General features: G+C 34.1%; 1 protein-coding gene across 1 annotated transcript; it reads right to left on the reverse strand.

Annotated features, from left to right (window-relative positions):
* Positions 1 to 3,029: 3,029 nt before the first annotated feature.
* On the reverse strand, positions 3,030 to 9,965 carry LOC136200487 (cinnamoyl-CoA reductase 1-like). The gene is made up of 6 exons (XM_065990863.1): positions 9,771 to 9,965; positions 9,488 to 9,519; positions 9,239 to 9,408; positions 9,022 to 9,037; positions 5,351 to 5,477; positions 3,030 to 3,177 (listed from the first exon to the last, which is right to left on the reverse strand). Exons 1-6 carry the CDS (start codon positions 9,851 to 9,853, stop codon positions 3,030 to 3,032), a joined length of 576 nt encoding a protein of 191 aa, XP_065846935.1. The 5' UTR covers positions 9,854 to 9,965.
* Positions 9,966 to 13,340: the final 3,375 nt, after the last annotated feature.

The raw sequence follows: 13,340 nt of genomic DNA on the forward strand, positions 1-13,340 counted from the left end.
TCGGTTGACTGACAGTTCGGTTCGGTTAGTAACCGAACCGAAATTTTTTGGTTAAATCAAATTCGGTTACCAAACTTATTCAATTCAGTTCGGTTATAAAAATAGAGCAAATTTCAATTTGGTTAACCGACAATTCGATTCGGTTAACCGAACCGAACCGATGTTCACCCCTACTAAAACCTACTAAAGCTGGGGAAAAGTGGGTGTAGATGAAAACTTTGAAAATATGATTGGTGAAATTAAGAAAAGTTAAAAAAAGACATGATATAGTGGAATCCAGCTATGAAAGGTGGGGTCAAATAAATAGTTTCCTTCTTTATATGTTTTTAACTCTGCCCCAAAAACAGAGGGGGTGAAATGTCACTTTCAGTCATTTCTCAAACTAATAACCTTGTACAAATAAAAATGTCCCTTACAATTAACTAGACTTGTCTACGGATCCGGATACCCGTCCGGTCCGTCCAGACTCGTATCCTTTGGGTCGGGTTTGGACAATGCTAATTCATATTAGGCCTAGCCCGGCTCAGGCCCACTAAAATCCGTCTATTTTTTAGACAGGTTTGGAATTAATAAAAATAGCACGGACCGGGGCCGGCCCAGCCCGGCCCGTCTATTAATATTAATTAATAAATTTTATATATTTATAGATTTATATATTAAATATTTATTTTTAAGTATTAAATTTTATTTTTTATAATTAAAAAATTATGTATATATGTTTAGGTGGGTTTATATGAGCTGAGTTTGGGATTTGATTTTTAAGCCCGAGCCCGCCTAAATTACTAGTTGGCTGGGCTGGGTTTGGGCTGAGGACTTTTATAGAAAAGCTCGTCTGGCCCGGCTCGAACCCGATCCAGCCCGACCCATGGCCAAGTCTACAATTAACGGGGGAGAAGAGATTTAATTTCCACCTACAAAAAACAATTAGGGAGAAAAAATACAAAAATAAACGATGTAGTTTGATACTATCTTTGTGGTTTAAATTTTTGCAAATAGAAGTATATACTTTTTGTAGTTTACAAACTCAATTATTCCTTTAAAAATTGTTCCCATAACTATTTACCAATAAATCACAAATATTGTTTGACTGAACAATTACGGGTGTTTGGTAGCTACTTTTTATGCTTCTATTTGTCTTTTCACTTCAAAATGGAAAGTTTTAGGTGTTTGGTTAGTGATGTTTGCCTTTTACACATTAAAAGCAACATTTCATAAAAGCAGAGAATCTCTGTTTTTTTTGGAAAAACAGTTTTTTCCAACAGCAAACAACAAACCATAACAGCAAACAACAAAAAATAATAACAAACCGTAAGTAAAACAAATGGGCCCTTAGACTCACATATTCTTTAACTGCAAAATTTATAAAGTACAAACGCATGTTTCCAAACTTTTAAACCACGAGAACTATCTTTGCAAATTGGTCAAACCATGAAATTTATTTTTATATTTTTTTTTCCCAAAAATAGGTTTAATATCTCATCAGCCCCATGAACTTATCCATTTTTATCACTTAGTTCCTCATACTTAGTGTCCAACCTTTCAACCTTTCAATGTTGGTAACATCAACATGTGCCATGTAGGCAAAAATAAGCTAAATGTTTTACAATTGTTGAAGTTTAGAAGTTGAAAAGTTGGCCACTACAGATAGGAGGCTAAGTGACAAAAAGAGACAAGTTCACGGAACTGAGAAAGTATTACACCTAAAACATATAATGTTAAGTCTAACATTTATTAAACCGTACAATTTCAAGCTGGGTAAATTACACCTATGGCCACTGAACTTTATCCATTTTCACATTATGATCATTGAACTTCATTTCTTCCCAGTATGGCCACTGAACTTTACACTTTTTAACACCGGTGTCCACTCAATTTTAACTAACGTCTCAAAATGACCGTTAACGATCGTTAACGACCTCAAAAATATTCAAAAATTAAAGTTGTTCAGAACGACATTTACCATGAACCCACATTTTTTATTTTCGGAAATCACATTTTTTGAAGCTTTCTCTCTCTAAAAAATCACTTTATCTCTTCTAACCAAACAACACCTAAATGACCTCAAAACAAAAAATTTCAAGAATTAAAGTTCTTTAGAATATTATTAACACTTTGGATTTTTTATTTTTAGCTGTCAACAGTCGTTTTGAGTCGTTGAGTGGCCACCGGTGTTAAAAAATGTAAAGTTCAGTGGTCATACCGGAAAGAAATGAAGTTCAGTGGCCATAATGTGAAAATGGGTAAAGTTCAGTGGCCATGTGTGTAATTTACCCATTTCAAGCTTCATTACATATAAAATGAGGGTAAATTACATCCATGGCCACTGAACTTTACCCATTTTCACATTATGGCCACTGAACTTCATTTCTTCCTAGTATAGCCACTGAGCTTTACACTTATTAACACCGGTGACTATTCAATTTTAACTAACTTCTCAAAATGACCGTTAACGACCTCAAAATGAAAATATTCAAGAATTAAAGTTGTTCAGAACAACATTTACCATGAAACCACATTTTTTTATTTTCGAAAATCACATTTTTTGGAGCTTTCTCTCTCTAAAAATTCACTTTCTCTCCTAATCAAACAACATCCAAATGACCTCAAAATGAAAATTTTCAAGAATTAAAGTTCCTTAGAATATTATTAACGCTTTGGATTTTTTATTTTTAGTCGTCAACGGTCGTTTTGAGGCGTTGATAGCCACCGGTGTTAAAAAGTGTAAAGTTCAGTGGCTATATCGGAAAGAAATAAAGTTCAGTGGCCATAATGTGAAAATGGATAAAGTTCAGTGGCCATGAGTGTAATTTACCCTATAAAATGAGTTTTTTTTTTTTTTTAACAAAAGTGTGCAATTTCAAATTTAATTAAGTGATCAGAATGGAGGATGGAGGATGGAGGATGATCAAAACATAAAATTGCACACGAGAAAGAACTCATCTTTCATTTAAAAAAAAAAAAATTGAAATTACATTCATACGATTACGAGAATAGACCAATATTTTGAACAACTTTAAATCTGAAAACGATTATGACGCGTCAACCCGAATTATGGCTCCACTATCTTGATAACTCTTGACAGAATCTACAAGTGTCTCCTCCAATGGCCTATAATTCCATCCTAAATCTTGAAGCTTTCTTGAACTCAACTTCCATGACCTTGTTCCCTCACCAAATCTGTCAACACAACAGGTATAACTCTAAATTTACAGTTCCTTTTGGTTTACATGTTGTTTGCTGTTGGAAAAAACTGGTTTTCTAAAAAATAGAAATTTTATGTTTTTGAAAAGAGCTATTTTTTTTATAAAAATGTGGACTCAGACATATTATAAGAGGCTCCACTATTTTAATTATTAAGTGGGATTACAATATACATGTCCAAATGTGAATTAGGAATCCTCCAAATGATATGAAAAACCGAGTGCTTAATATAAAACTCCAACGTTAGAAGCCATTTTAATCTTTAATTAGATTACATCCATTGCCATTTAACTTTTTTTTTTTGGCTTAATACATCATTTGCCCCCTGAACTTTTAAAGTGTTCCGATAGCTCCTTCAACTTGTATAAAATGTTCAGTTAGCCCCCGAACTTGCATAAAATGTAATCAATTGATCACTCGCTCGTAAAAAAGTAAATTAAATGTGGAAGATGTATTCCACGCATCTTAGAATGTTATTACATAATTCAAAAATAGATTAAAAATGAAGTTATTGCTTGCTTAACTATACAACTTGTCTTCTCTAATATTAGAACCGTATACCCCATTTTTGGTCGTTTTACTTTTTTTTAAGGCTCGTTCAATACATCTTCCGCATTTAGCTTACTTTTTTTGAATCGAGTGATCAATTGATTACATTTTACGCAAGTTCAGGGGACTAACTGAACATTTTATACAAGTTGAGGGGCTATCAGAACACTTTGAAATTTCAGGGAACCAATCAAGCTTTTTAGACAAGTTCAGGGAGCAAATGATGTATTAAGCCATTCTTTTTTTTATACGGTATATTCACTATATTTTAAAGGTAACGTAAAGACTTAATATATTTTTAGCCTCTATACTTGTCAAAAAAATCCAACTGTTCTCTTTATACTTTAAAAAAATTTTATTTATCCACTGAACGTGTTTAAAGTGATCAATTAATTCTCTAAAAGGTACCTATTAACCTCTTAAATTTTCTTAAAGTGATATATTAGCCACTTGAACTTACTTAAAGTGTACACATTTAATTTTTTTCGAAATCTCTTCTTACTCCGCCACGTGGATTTTAAGAGGTTAATATGTCACTTTAAACAAATTTAGGAGTAAATTGAACATTTTAAAAGTATAGAGGACAATTGACTTTTTTAGACAAGTAACATAAAAGTTACTCAACATTACACTTTTTAATATTAAGACCACTAAACTTCATAACGTCTCAAAATGATCATTGGTGACATCAAAATGGAAATATCTAAGAATTAAAATTGTTTAAAAGTAGACTTGTTCATGGGCCGGGTTCGGACTGGGTCCAACTGACTTCTGTTAAAAAATGCTCAGCCCAAGCCCAGTCCAGCCTACTGTTAATTTAGGCGGGCTCAGACCGGGAGGGGCTCGGGCTCAAAAATCAAATCCCAAACCAACCCATATAAATCCACTTAAATATATATGTATAATTTTTAACAATAAAAAATTAAATTTATATTTAAAAATAAATATTAATACATAAATATATAAATTTATCAATTAATAATAATATGCGGGCCATGCTGGGCTAGCTCGTGCTATTTTTATAAATTCCAAACCGGCCTAAAAAAGAGGCGGGCTTTAGCAGACCTAGGCCTAAAGATAAATTTTTATGTCCAAGCCCGGCCTAGGAGACATGGGTCTGGGCAGGCCGAACGGGTACGTGGACCCGTGAACATGTCTATTTAAAACCACATTTATCATAGAATCACATTTTTTATTTTCCAAGCTCACAATTTATGAACCTTTTTCTCTCCTAAACAAACAACACGTGAATGCCCTCAAAAGAAAAAATTTTAAAAAATAAAAGTTGTTTAGAATATTATCAATTCCTGTAATTTTCTATTTTTGGGTCATCATCCGTCAATTTGAAGCGTTACCTAAAGTTTAGTGACCATAATATTAAAAAATAGAAAGTTAGTGATTTTTATTTTACGTTTTGAAGTTTAGTAGTCCAACACTGTGAAAATGACTAAAGTTCATTGACTGGCCTTGAGTGTAATTTACCCCTTAATATTGAACTGTATTAAAATTTACCTTGTGGGATAGGTGTACTGTGGGTAAATAAATTTTAACTGCTCAACCAAGTGTTGAGTAGTAACATCATGAACACAATACTTTTCACATGGACCCTGATGAACAAATGTATCTTCCCTTTGATTCAGGTTTTTCATAAACTAGAAAGAGAGCTTCTGCTGTATCTCGCACGTCTACGTAAGGAACTGTGTCATTATTTACCGATTCAGCTTCTCCTGTACATCCATGGTAATAATAAACACTAAACAAATTAGCAAAAATACATGAACAAGTATGCAAAATATTATCATTATTTACTGAATTTGGAAAATAAAGTGTTGGAAATATTGGGCAGATCATCTTGGTGGGACCCGGTCCGTTTTGGACAAACGGATAACTGCTGAGTGGCTATTTATGATGAGTTGTGAGTAGCGGTGGCGGAGCCAGGATTTGAGATTAGAAGAGGCTAATTTTAGTCTAGTAGTGGGGGGTTGAGAGAGGGGTGGAATTTGAGACTGGCGGTGCGGTTAACGGAGAAAGGAGGATGATTGAAAATAAAGAAAAAAGAAGAAAGATCCAGACTTTAGAAGAGAGGGAGAAGGTTGAAGAGAAGAGAAAGGGAGCTCCGACCCTCCCAAGCACCCTACTCAGGATTTCGTCGGAGCTCCAACCCTCGCAAGCACTGAGCTGTCCCCGCCACTGGTTATGAGAGGAGAATTCAACAATTATAAGGTAACCCGGATGTGGAGGGTAGGGAGTGCCGTCTATCTCCGACCATCAGGTTCTACCCTTGCTGGAGTTAATAAGAGAATTTTTAAAACTTTGCATTAAAATATAATTAAGCAAATACAATCTATAAAAAAAGGGGAAAGTTCAAATAAAACCCATGTGGTTTCACTAATTTTCAGATAAAGGACTGTGGTTTACTTTTTGTCAAAACGAGGACTGAGATTTCACACTTTTAATAATGCTATTAAAACTATCTTTAACGACCTGAAAATGAAAATTTTCAAGAATTAAAGTTGTTCAATGTCATATTTTCTATGGAACTACATTTTCGATTTTAGAAAATCATCTTTTTTGGAACTTTCTCTCTCTAAACATTAACTTTCTCTCTCTTTACCAAACATCATCTAAATAATCTCGAAATAAAAAAGTTGAAGAATTAAAGTTGCTTAGAATATTAGTAGTTCTTAAAATATGTCATTTTTGAAGTTGGTAAGGGTGATTTTAATAGTATCAATCGAAAAAAGTAAACGACAGTCCTTATTTTGCTAAAGTTGAAAACCTCAGTCCTCGTTTTGAGAAAAAGTAAACCACAGTCCTTTATCTGAAAATTAGTGAAACCACATGGGTTTTATTTGAACTTTACCCATAAAAAAATTAGTATATTTGATATAAAAGATGCATCAATAATAATTTATAGGGTAAATAATTTATTACTCTCCACCTTTTTACATAACACACGGTTTAGTCTCCCTATTTTAAAAAACACATTATAAGATCCATATGTTTTGGCAATATTAACCTTTTCTTTTGTCTATTTTTTTTAGATCTTTAACCTAATATATCTTAGCTTTGAGGACAACCATAGTATAATACAAAATGACCATATTACTTTGTTATTTTCTATCTGTTTGTTTACGCCAAATATAACGGTTAAAAATAATAAAAAATAGACAAAGGACCAATGAGTTAATATTGACAATCTTATAATGTGTTTTTTAAAATATGGGGAATAAACAATGTATTAGATAAAAAGTGGGGACTAAGAAATTATTTACTCTAATTTATAAGTAATATATCAATTTGTTAAATACAAAAATAGATAAAATTCTCTAAATATAAAAATAAATATCTAAAAATCCATATAAATATATTCTTTTAAGAATCTACGTAGGGAATCTCCGTGGGGACATAGAAGCATAGGGATCCCTGTAGAGTAGGGATAGAACCCCATCACCGTCTCTAGGAATTTTTCCCCTCATCCCCACCCGGTTGACAAAATAAATGGGGATTCTCTGTCTTCCTTAGGGTGGATTCCCATCGTTAACGGATGCTCCCCACCCCATTTACAACCATATCACAAAGAAAATCACATATTTACCGAGTTCCAACTCTTAAAACTCGAACACAACTCAAAGCTAATATAGACACGTGTTAAAAGAGCAAGCTCTCTAACTCCAAACACAAGCTTAACACGAGTTATTTGACACTATTATTATTTTTTATTGCATTTATATCATATAAATAATATAAATTATATAGATCACATAACACGACTATGACACGAAAGCAATTAAATACCTTGGTTGACTCACAAAGTTCCAAGGAAGACCAAAACTTATAAAAGCTTATTTAGAAAAGGCTGAATACACCTAAAAAAATCAATATTACATGACCTCTAAGGCTACGTGGCAATGTAAAAGGAGATTCAGGAAAGTTGAAACACGTATCATAAGGGGACAATAAGCCACTTTAAGTAATTTTAGAAGGTCAATAAGACATTTCAAAAGTTTAGGAATCAGTTGATTTTGGCCCTAAACTTTGCACTTACTTTCATTATAGCTCCTAAATTTCAAAATTGTAGATTATGGACCTTAAACTTTACAATTTACATAATGACTCTTTATAACGTTGCCAATTCAAAATGATCGATGGCGACCTCAAAATGAAAAATCCAAGAATTAAAGCGGTTTAGAATCACATTTCCAATGGAATCACTTTCTCAATAGAAAGACCCATGACGAGATCCTATTCGCAGACCCATAACTGAGATTTCTCTCTAAACAACCACCTTTCCTCTTCTAACCAAACAACAACTAAATAAGCTCAAAATCAAAAAATTCAAGGATTAAAGTTTCTTAGAATATAATTTTCATCGTATCTAGAATGAAAATTTATATGCCATTTAAGTGGTCATCTTGATTAACGGTAAAAGAGACCTCTGAACTTTACATTTACTTTCATTATGACTCGTGAACTTCAAAATCAGATATTATGGTCCTTAACTTTACACTTTACTAACAATTTAGCCCCTTCTACCGTTGACCAAGTCAAAATGACCGAGAACAATCTCAAAATGTAAAAGTCTAAAAATTAAAGTTGTTTAGAATCACAATTCCTATGGAACCACTGTTTTCGATTTTTCAAATCACGATTTTTGTTGGAGCTTTCTCTTTCTAAACAACCATTTTTTCTCTCCTAACTAAACATCACTTAAATGACCTTAAAACCAAAAAGTTCAAGAATTAAAGTTTCTTAGAACATCATTTTCATTAGATCTAGAATGAAAAATTACATGCTATTGGAATGATCATCTTGATCAACTGTAAAATGATCATTATATTAGTAAAGTCTAAAGTTTAGAAACACAATATTCGATTTTCAAATTCAGGGACTATAATGAAAGTAACTAGTGCAAAGTTCAGAGACTATGAATGCAATTTATCCATTGACTTTTTAGATCAAATTTCCTAATATGGTCAACCTTTACTTTTAACCATATTAGAGGGAGTACAAAACCGAATCACCGAGTTCAGTGTCAAATGTCAACATAAGACAATAACATCTAATACCGATATTTTGAACATTGGTATCAAATGTCACAACAATTACTGTTTTCAATTACAACAGCAGTGGGATTGAGTAATTGTATCCCGTTTGAAATCATTTTTTAAAATACCGGTTTTGTAAGCACTCTAACAAATGTAAAAAACCCGGTGGTTGAATCACCGAGTTCAATGTCAGATGTCAACATCACACACTAACATTTAATACCCGTATTTCTATCGTCCTTATCAAATGTCAGGACAATTATTATAACTTTTTCAATTGCAGCAACATCTGACACTAAACTCAGTAATTATATCCCCGATCCTTTACATTTAAAACCCGTTTTTAAAACACGGGTTTCCTACGCCCTCTAACAATCCAAACACGAGCATTAGGCCCGAAAAAAAATTCAAACAAAGCAACTTGGAAAATTCATTCATGCCTTGGAAACAAGTTGAGCTTGAGGAGGAAGAGGACTAGCAACATGAAAAACACCTGTACATCCTTGAATAGCACCAGAAATACCTGCAAAATCAAGCAAATGTGCCTTGAACAGTTTCAGATTTTCTGCAGAGTTTTCTAATTTCTTCAGATGTGCATTCTTATCATCATCTGCAATTCACACAAACACAAGAATTATTAGAAGAAAGTTTTAAAGAAGAAATTTAGAAAAAAAGAGTGAAGAAATTACAAGGATCTCTGAGTGTTCCATTGACTATGTATGTAACGACCCGGTCCGGAGTGGGTGGCGCTGGGGTAGAAGGCCTGAGCAAGACCCTAAGGGATGGCGATGGGGGCAGGAATGAACTGAATCCCACATCGGAAATGGAGAGGGAGTGATTGGGGCTTATTAGTAAGATGAGAATATATCCAATACATGCGGACGCGTTTTAAAGCCGTGAGGCCTAAGGTGTTGGATTTGGACCAGAGCGGACAATATCTACATGGTATTGGACTAGAGTGTTACAATGTATCCCTTGGAAAGGAGAAGATTGACTAGCCATGAAGCTAAGAACCCTCCTGCACCTGTCACACATACTTTTTCTTTGCTTGACATCTTTTAATGAAATCAAAGTTGTGAAATGAGATTAAGAACTAATAATAGTTTAGTAGTTAAGATTGAGTTAATCTTAACTTAGTCAAACATTGGCAGCTGCTGTATTTTATTCTCTGTGTGTGGTTAGTCAAATAAGACAAAACTAGCTCTATGATACTGCAATTAACTTCATAAGATGTAAATGGTGCGGGGATTCCTGTCCCGATTGGTGACCTGTCCCGATGGGGACTGAGAATTCCTGATAAGGAACCCCATAAGACGGGGATGTAGATAGTTTTATTCTGCCTGGTGGAGACGGGACAGTGATGGGGAAAGATATCCCGTCCTGTTAATCCCCAATAGAGGATCTCCGACTATTCTCCGTGATAATTGATTTTTTTGGATGATTTAAGTATGTTTTAATTAGGTGATTAGTTGTTTTTAATTTTTGATTTTTTGTGGTTTGGAAAATTTGAGAATGATTCTTGATGTTTGGTATCATTAGCCACTGCTTCCTAAAAGTTTTAGGCTTTATTATTTTTTAGAAACATAAACGGTGACTCCAGGGAACGGAGAAATAGGTTTTGGAACATCTATAAACGGAGAATTGGGCTCCCCGCGAGGACGAGGATTCTCCACAGGACGGGGATGAGGCCCCGTCTAACTCGCGGGGACGAGGATGGGGAATCCTCGACTAGTCGGGAACAGGGATGGGAAATGCATTCCCCGCTCCGTTTACATCCCTATATATATATTCTTTTAATTAACTGCAATTGATCTATGAACTTCAAAACATTACAACTAACTTACTCAACTTGCTTAAATGTCACGTGGCATCGAACTTCAAAACGTTACAACTAACCCCTTACTATCACGCGCTGCCACATGGCATTTGAGATGTTTTGTGTTTCAAATAAGCAAGTTAAGAGGGTTAGTTGTAATGTTTTGAAATTCAGAGATCAGTTGCAATTTTTGCACTAGCTTTATATCAGTTGGTTCAGTACGTAAGAATTTGTATTTTTTGGATTTCAAAATAGGTTTGGAGATATATACTTTAAACTCGACAAAATATTTAGATTTCTATTGTAATGGAACCAATTGAATTAAAAGTTTAAGCGGATAGTTAAACGTCTAATTCATATTAATATATGACATACCACCGTATATAAATACCTATTGGGTTTGAAGCGTGAAAAACACATACCCATATTAAATCAACAAATAGAATTAATCAAACTCTTTCATTAAATCAGCAAATGAGATTACTAGAAATGGAACGCTACCATGTCATAAAACCGTGTAATATAAATTAAGAGACTACACCCCGATGCCCCAAACATCGGGTTAGATTGAGATGAGTGTTGACCGTAACTAAAATACACTTTTTTTTTTTTTATTAAATTAAGCTTCTATAAATAGGCGGAGTGCTATTTATTGGCGGCAATAAAATAAATAGCTCACTCGGCGTTGATATATTTTACTAATATATATACAAGACATTTCTAAAATCACTAGTCACCTACGGTTGTATAGTCAACCAATATGTTATACATTTATTACATTGACTTAGTTAATTTTAAATTCATTTAGATATTATTTAATTAAGATAGAGAAAGTAGTTATTTAGACCGAGAAAGCCGATAATGATAATTTGAAAAATAAAAAATGATGGTTCCATAATAGACCGAGAAAGCCAATGTAATTTCATGAAACCATAATAGAAGAAAACGACAAAATTCAAGAACCATGGCTGTAACTAAACCATGCTTTTTCTTAGGCTTAATACATCATTTGCCCCATAATCTTGTCCAAAAAGCTTGATTAGCCTTCCTAAACTTTCAAACTGTCCCGATAACCCCTTAAATTTGTATAAAATGTTCAGTTAGCCCCCTGAACTTGCGTAAAATGTAATCGACAATTCAGTTGTAAAAAAGTAAGTTAAATGCGAAAAATGTATTGCACATGTCTTAAAAAAAAGTAAAACGATCAAGATCGGGATATGCGATTCTAATATTAGAGAAAACAAATTTTATAGTTTTTTTTTTTTGTGAATTAAAAGTTTAGGTAAGGGTAGGTCTACCCACTCCCAAAGTCAGGACAAACCTGTCAAGCAGAGGTTCAATGCCTTACCACTCGAACCAACCCAAATTTTATAGTTGAGTAAATAAGAAATTCCTTTTTAATCTATTTTGTAAATTATGTAATAACATTTTAAAACGCGTGCAATACATATTCCGCATTTAACTTTTCTACAACCAAGTGATTAATTTATTACATTTTATACAAGTTCGGGAGGCTAATTGAACATTTTATGCAAGTTTAAAGAGACTATCGAGACGGAGCTTAATCTGGAAATTATCGCTGCCGCCAAAAATTAAAAACTTCTTATGGCGGATTTTGGTGAGCTGTTTACTGGTTATGTTAAATCTTCAGAAACGGCATAGTTCTCTCTCCCCCATTTGCCCAATGTGTAATACTGATTTGGAGGATGAAATTCATGCTTTTGTGCAATGTCCGGTGGTTCAGGAAATCTGGTTCGTTGTTTACGGCGATGACCGAATGCTGCAAACGTTGGATTTGGAAGCCTGGTTGATTCCGATAATGAAGAATGTTGATCATCCTCATTCAAGTAAGATTTTATTTACTTTGTGGTGGATTTGGAAAAATAGAAATAACCAGGTTTAGTCCCAGTCCAGTCTATCTGCTCAGGTTTTATTTCGTTCCGCCGTAAATGAGTTTGACGATTGGAAGGTGGCTCAATCCCTTAGTCTTGGGATCGGCTGGTATTGGTAGGGCTGCTGTGATATGGATAAGGCCACCGGAAGGTAAGCTAGTTTGCAATGTTGACGCTGGCCTTTTCCATAATGATGGTTTCTGCTCCTTTGTGTTTGTGCTTAGGGATCACTCTGGTTCGTGCTTATTTGCCAGTCACGGTGGTTTGCTTGGTTGCTTTGAACCAATTGTAGCGGAAGCTATGGCTGTTAAGGAAGCGTTGTCGTGGATTAAAGACAAAGGTATTAGTGGAGTTGAGATTCGGTCTGATTGTTTGTCTTTAGTTAACGCAATTAAAGATCGTTCTCACTCTCTATCTTATCTTTCTAATTGTATTGATTTGTTCAAAGAGTTAGATGATGTATCGATCTCTTTTGTTAAGCGGTTAGCGAACTGTGCGGCTCATAGGTTAGTTAGGGCTGTCAGTTCTGTGTCTCACCGTAGTGAGTGGTATTCTGCTCCTCCCTTTTTGTATCCCATTCTTTTAGCTGATATCAGCCAATAAAGTTCTGCTTTCTTTCAAAAAAATAAAAAAGAGACTATCGAGACACTTTGAAAGTTCAGGAGCCAATCAAGCTTCTAACTTCGTCAGAGGATGTATTAAGCCTTTTTTCTTAAGTACTTCAGATTGAGCATTTTTTTCAATCACATGAAACATTCATGCATTTTTCACTTAAAAAAGAAGGGTAAAATACATCCATAGCCTCATAAATGTAGGACTTAAATAAAAGTAAAA

This window comes from Euphorbia lathyris, chromosome 7 (assembly GCF_963576675.1).
Source record: "Euphorbia lathyris chromosome 7, ddEupLath1.1, whole genome shotgun sequence".
In the NCBI taxonomy this organism is placed as follows: domain Eukaryota; kingdom Viridiplantae; phylum Streptophyta; class Magnoliopsida; order Malpighiales; family Euphorbiaceae; genus Euphorbia; species Euphorbia lathyris.

What these genes read in the sequence shown, in the direction of transcription:
- LOC136200487 (XM_065990863.1), bottom strand. Translation starts at nt 9,853, where the DNA reads ATGTCAAGCAAAGAAAAAGTATGTGTGACAGGTGCAGGAGGGTTCTTA. An exon ending in AATCTTCTCCTTTCCAAGGG is followed by an intron (nt 9,520 to 9,770) that starts ATACATTGTAAC and finishes CCGGGTCGTTAC; the next exon opens with ATACATAGTCAATGGAACAC. An exon ending in ATTTGTTCATCAGGGTCCAT is followed by an intron (nt 3,178 to 5,350) that starts GTGAAAAGTATT and finishes TTGTGTTGACAG; the next exon opens with ATTTGGTGAGGGAACAAGGT.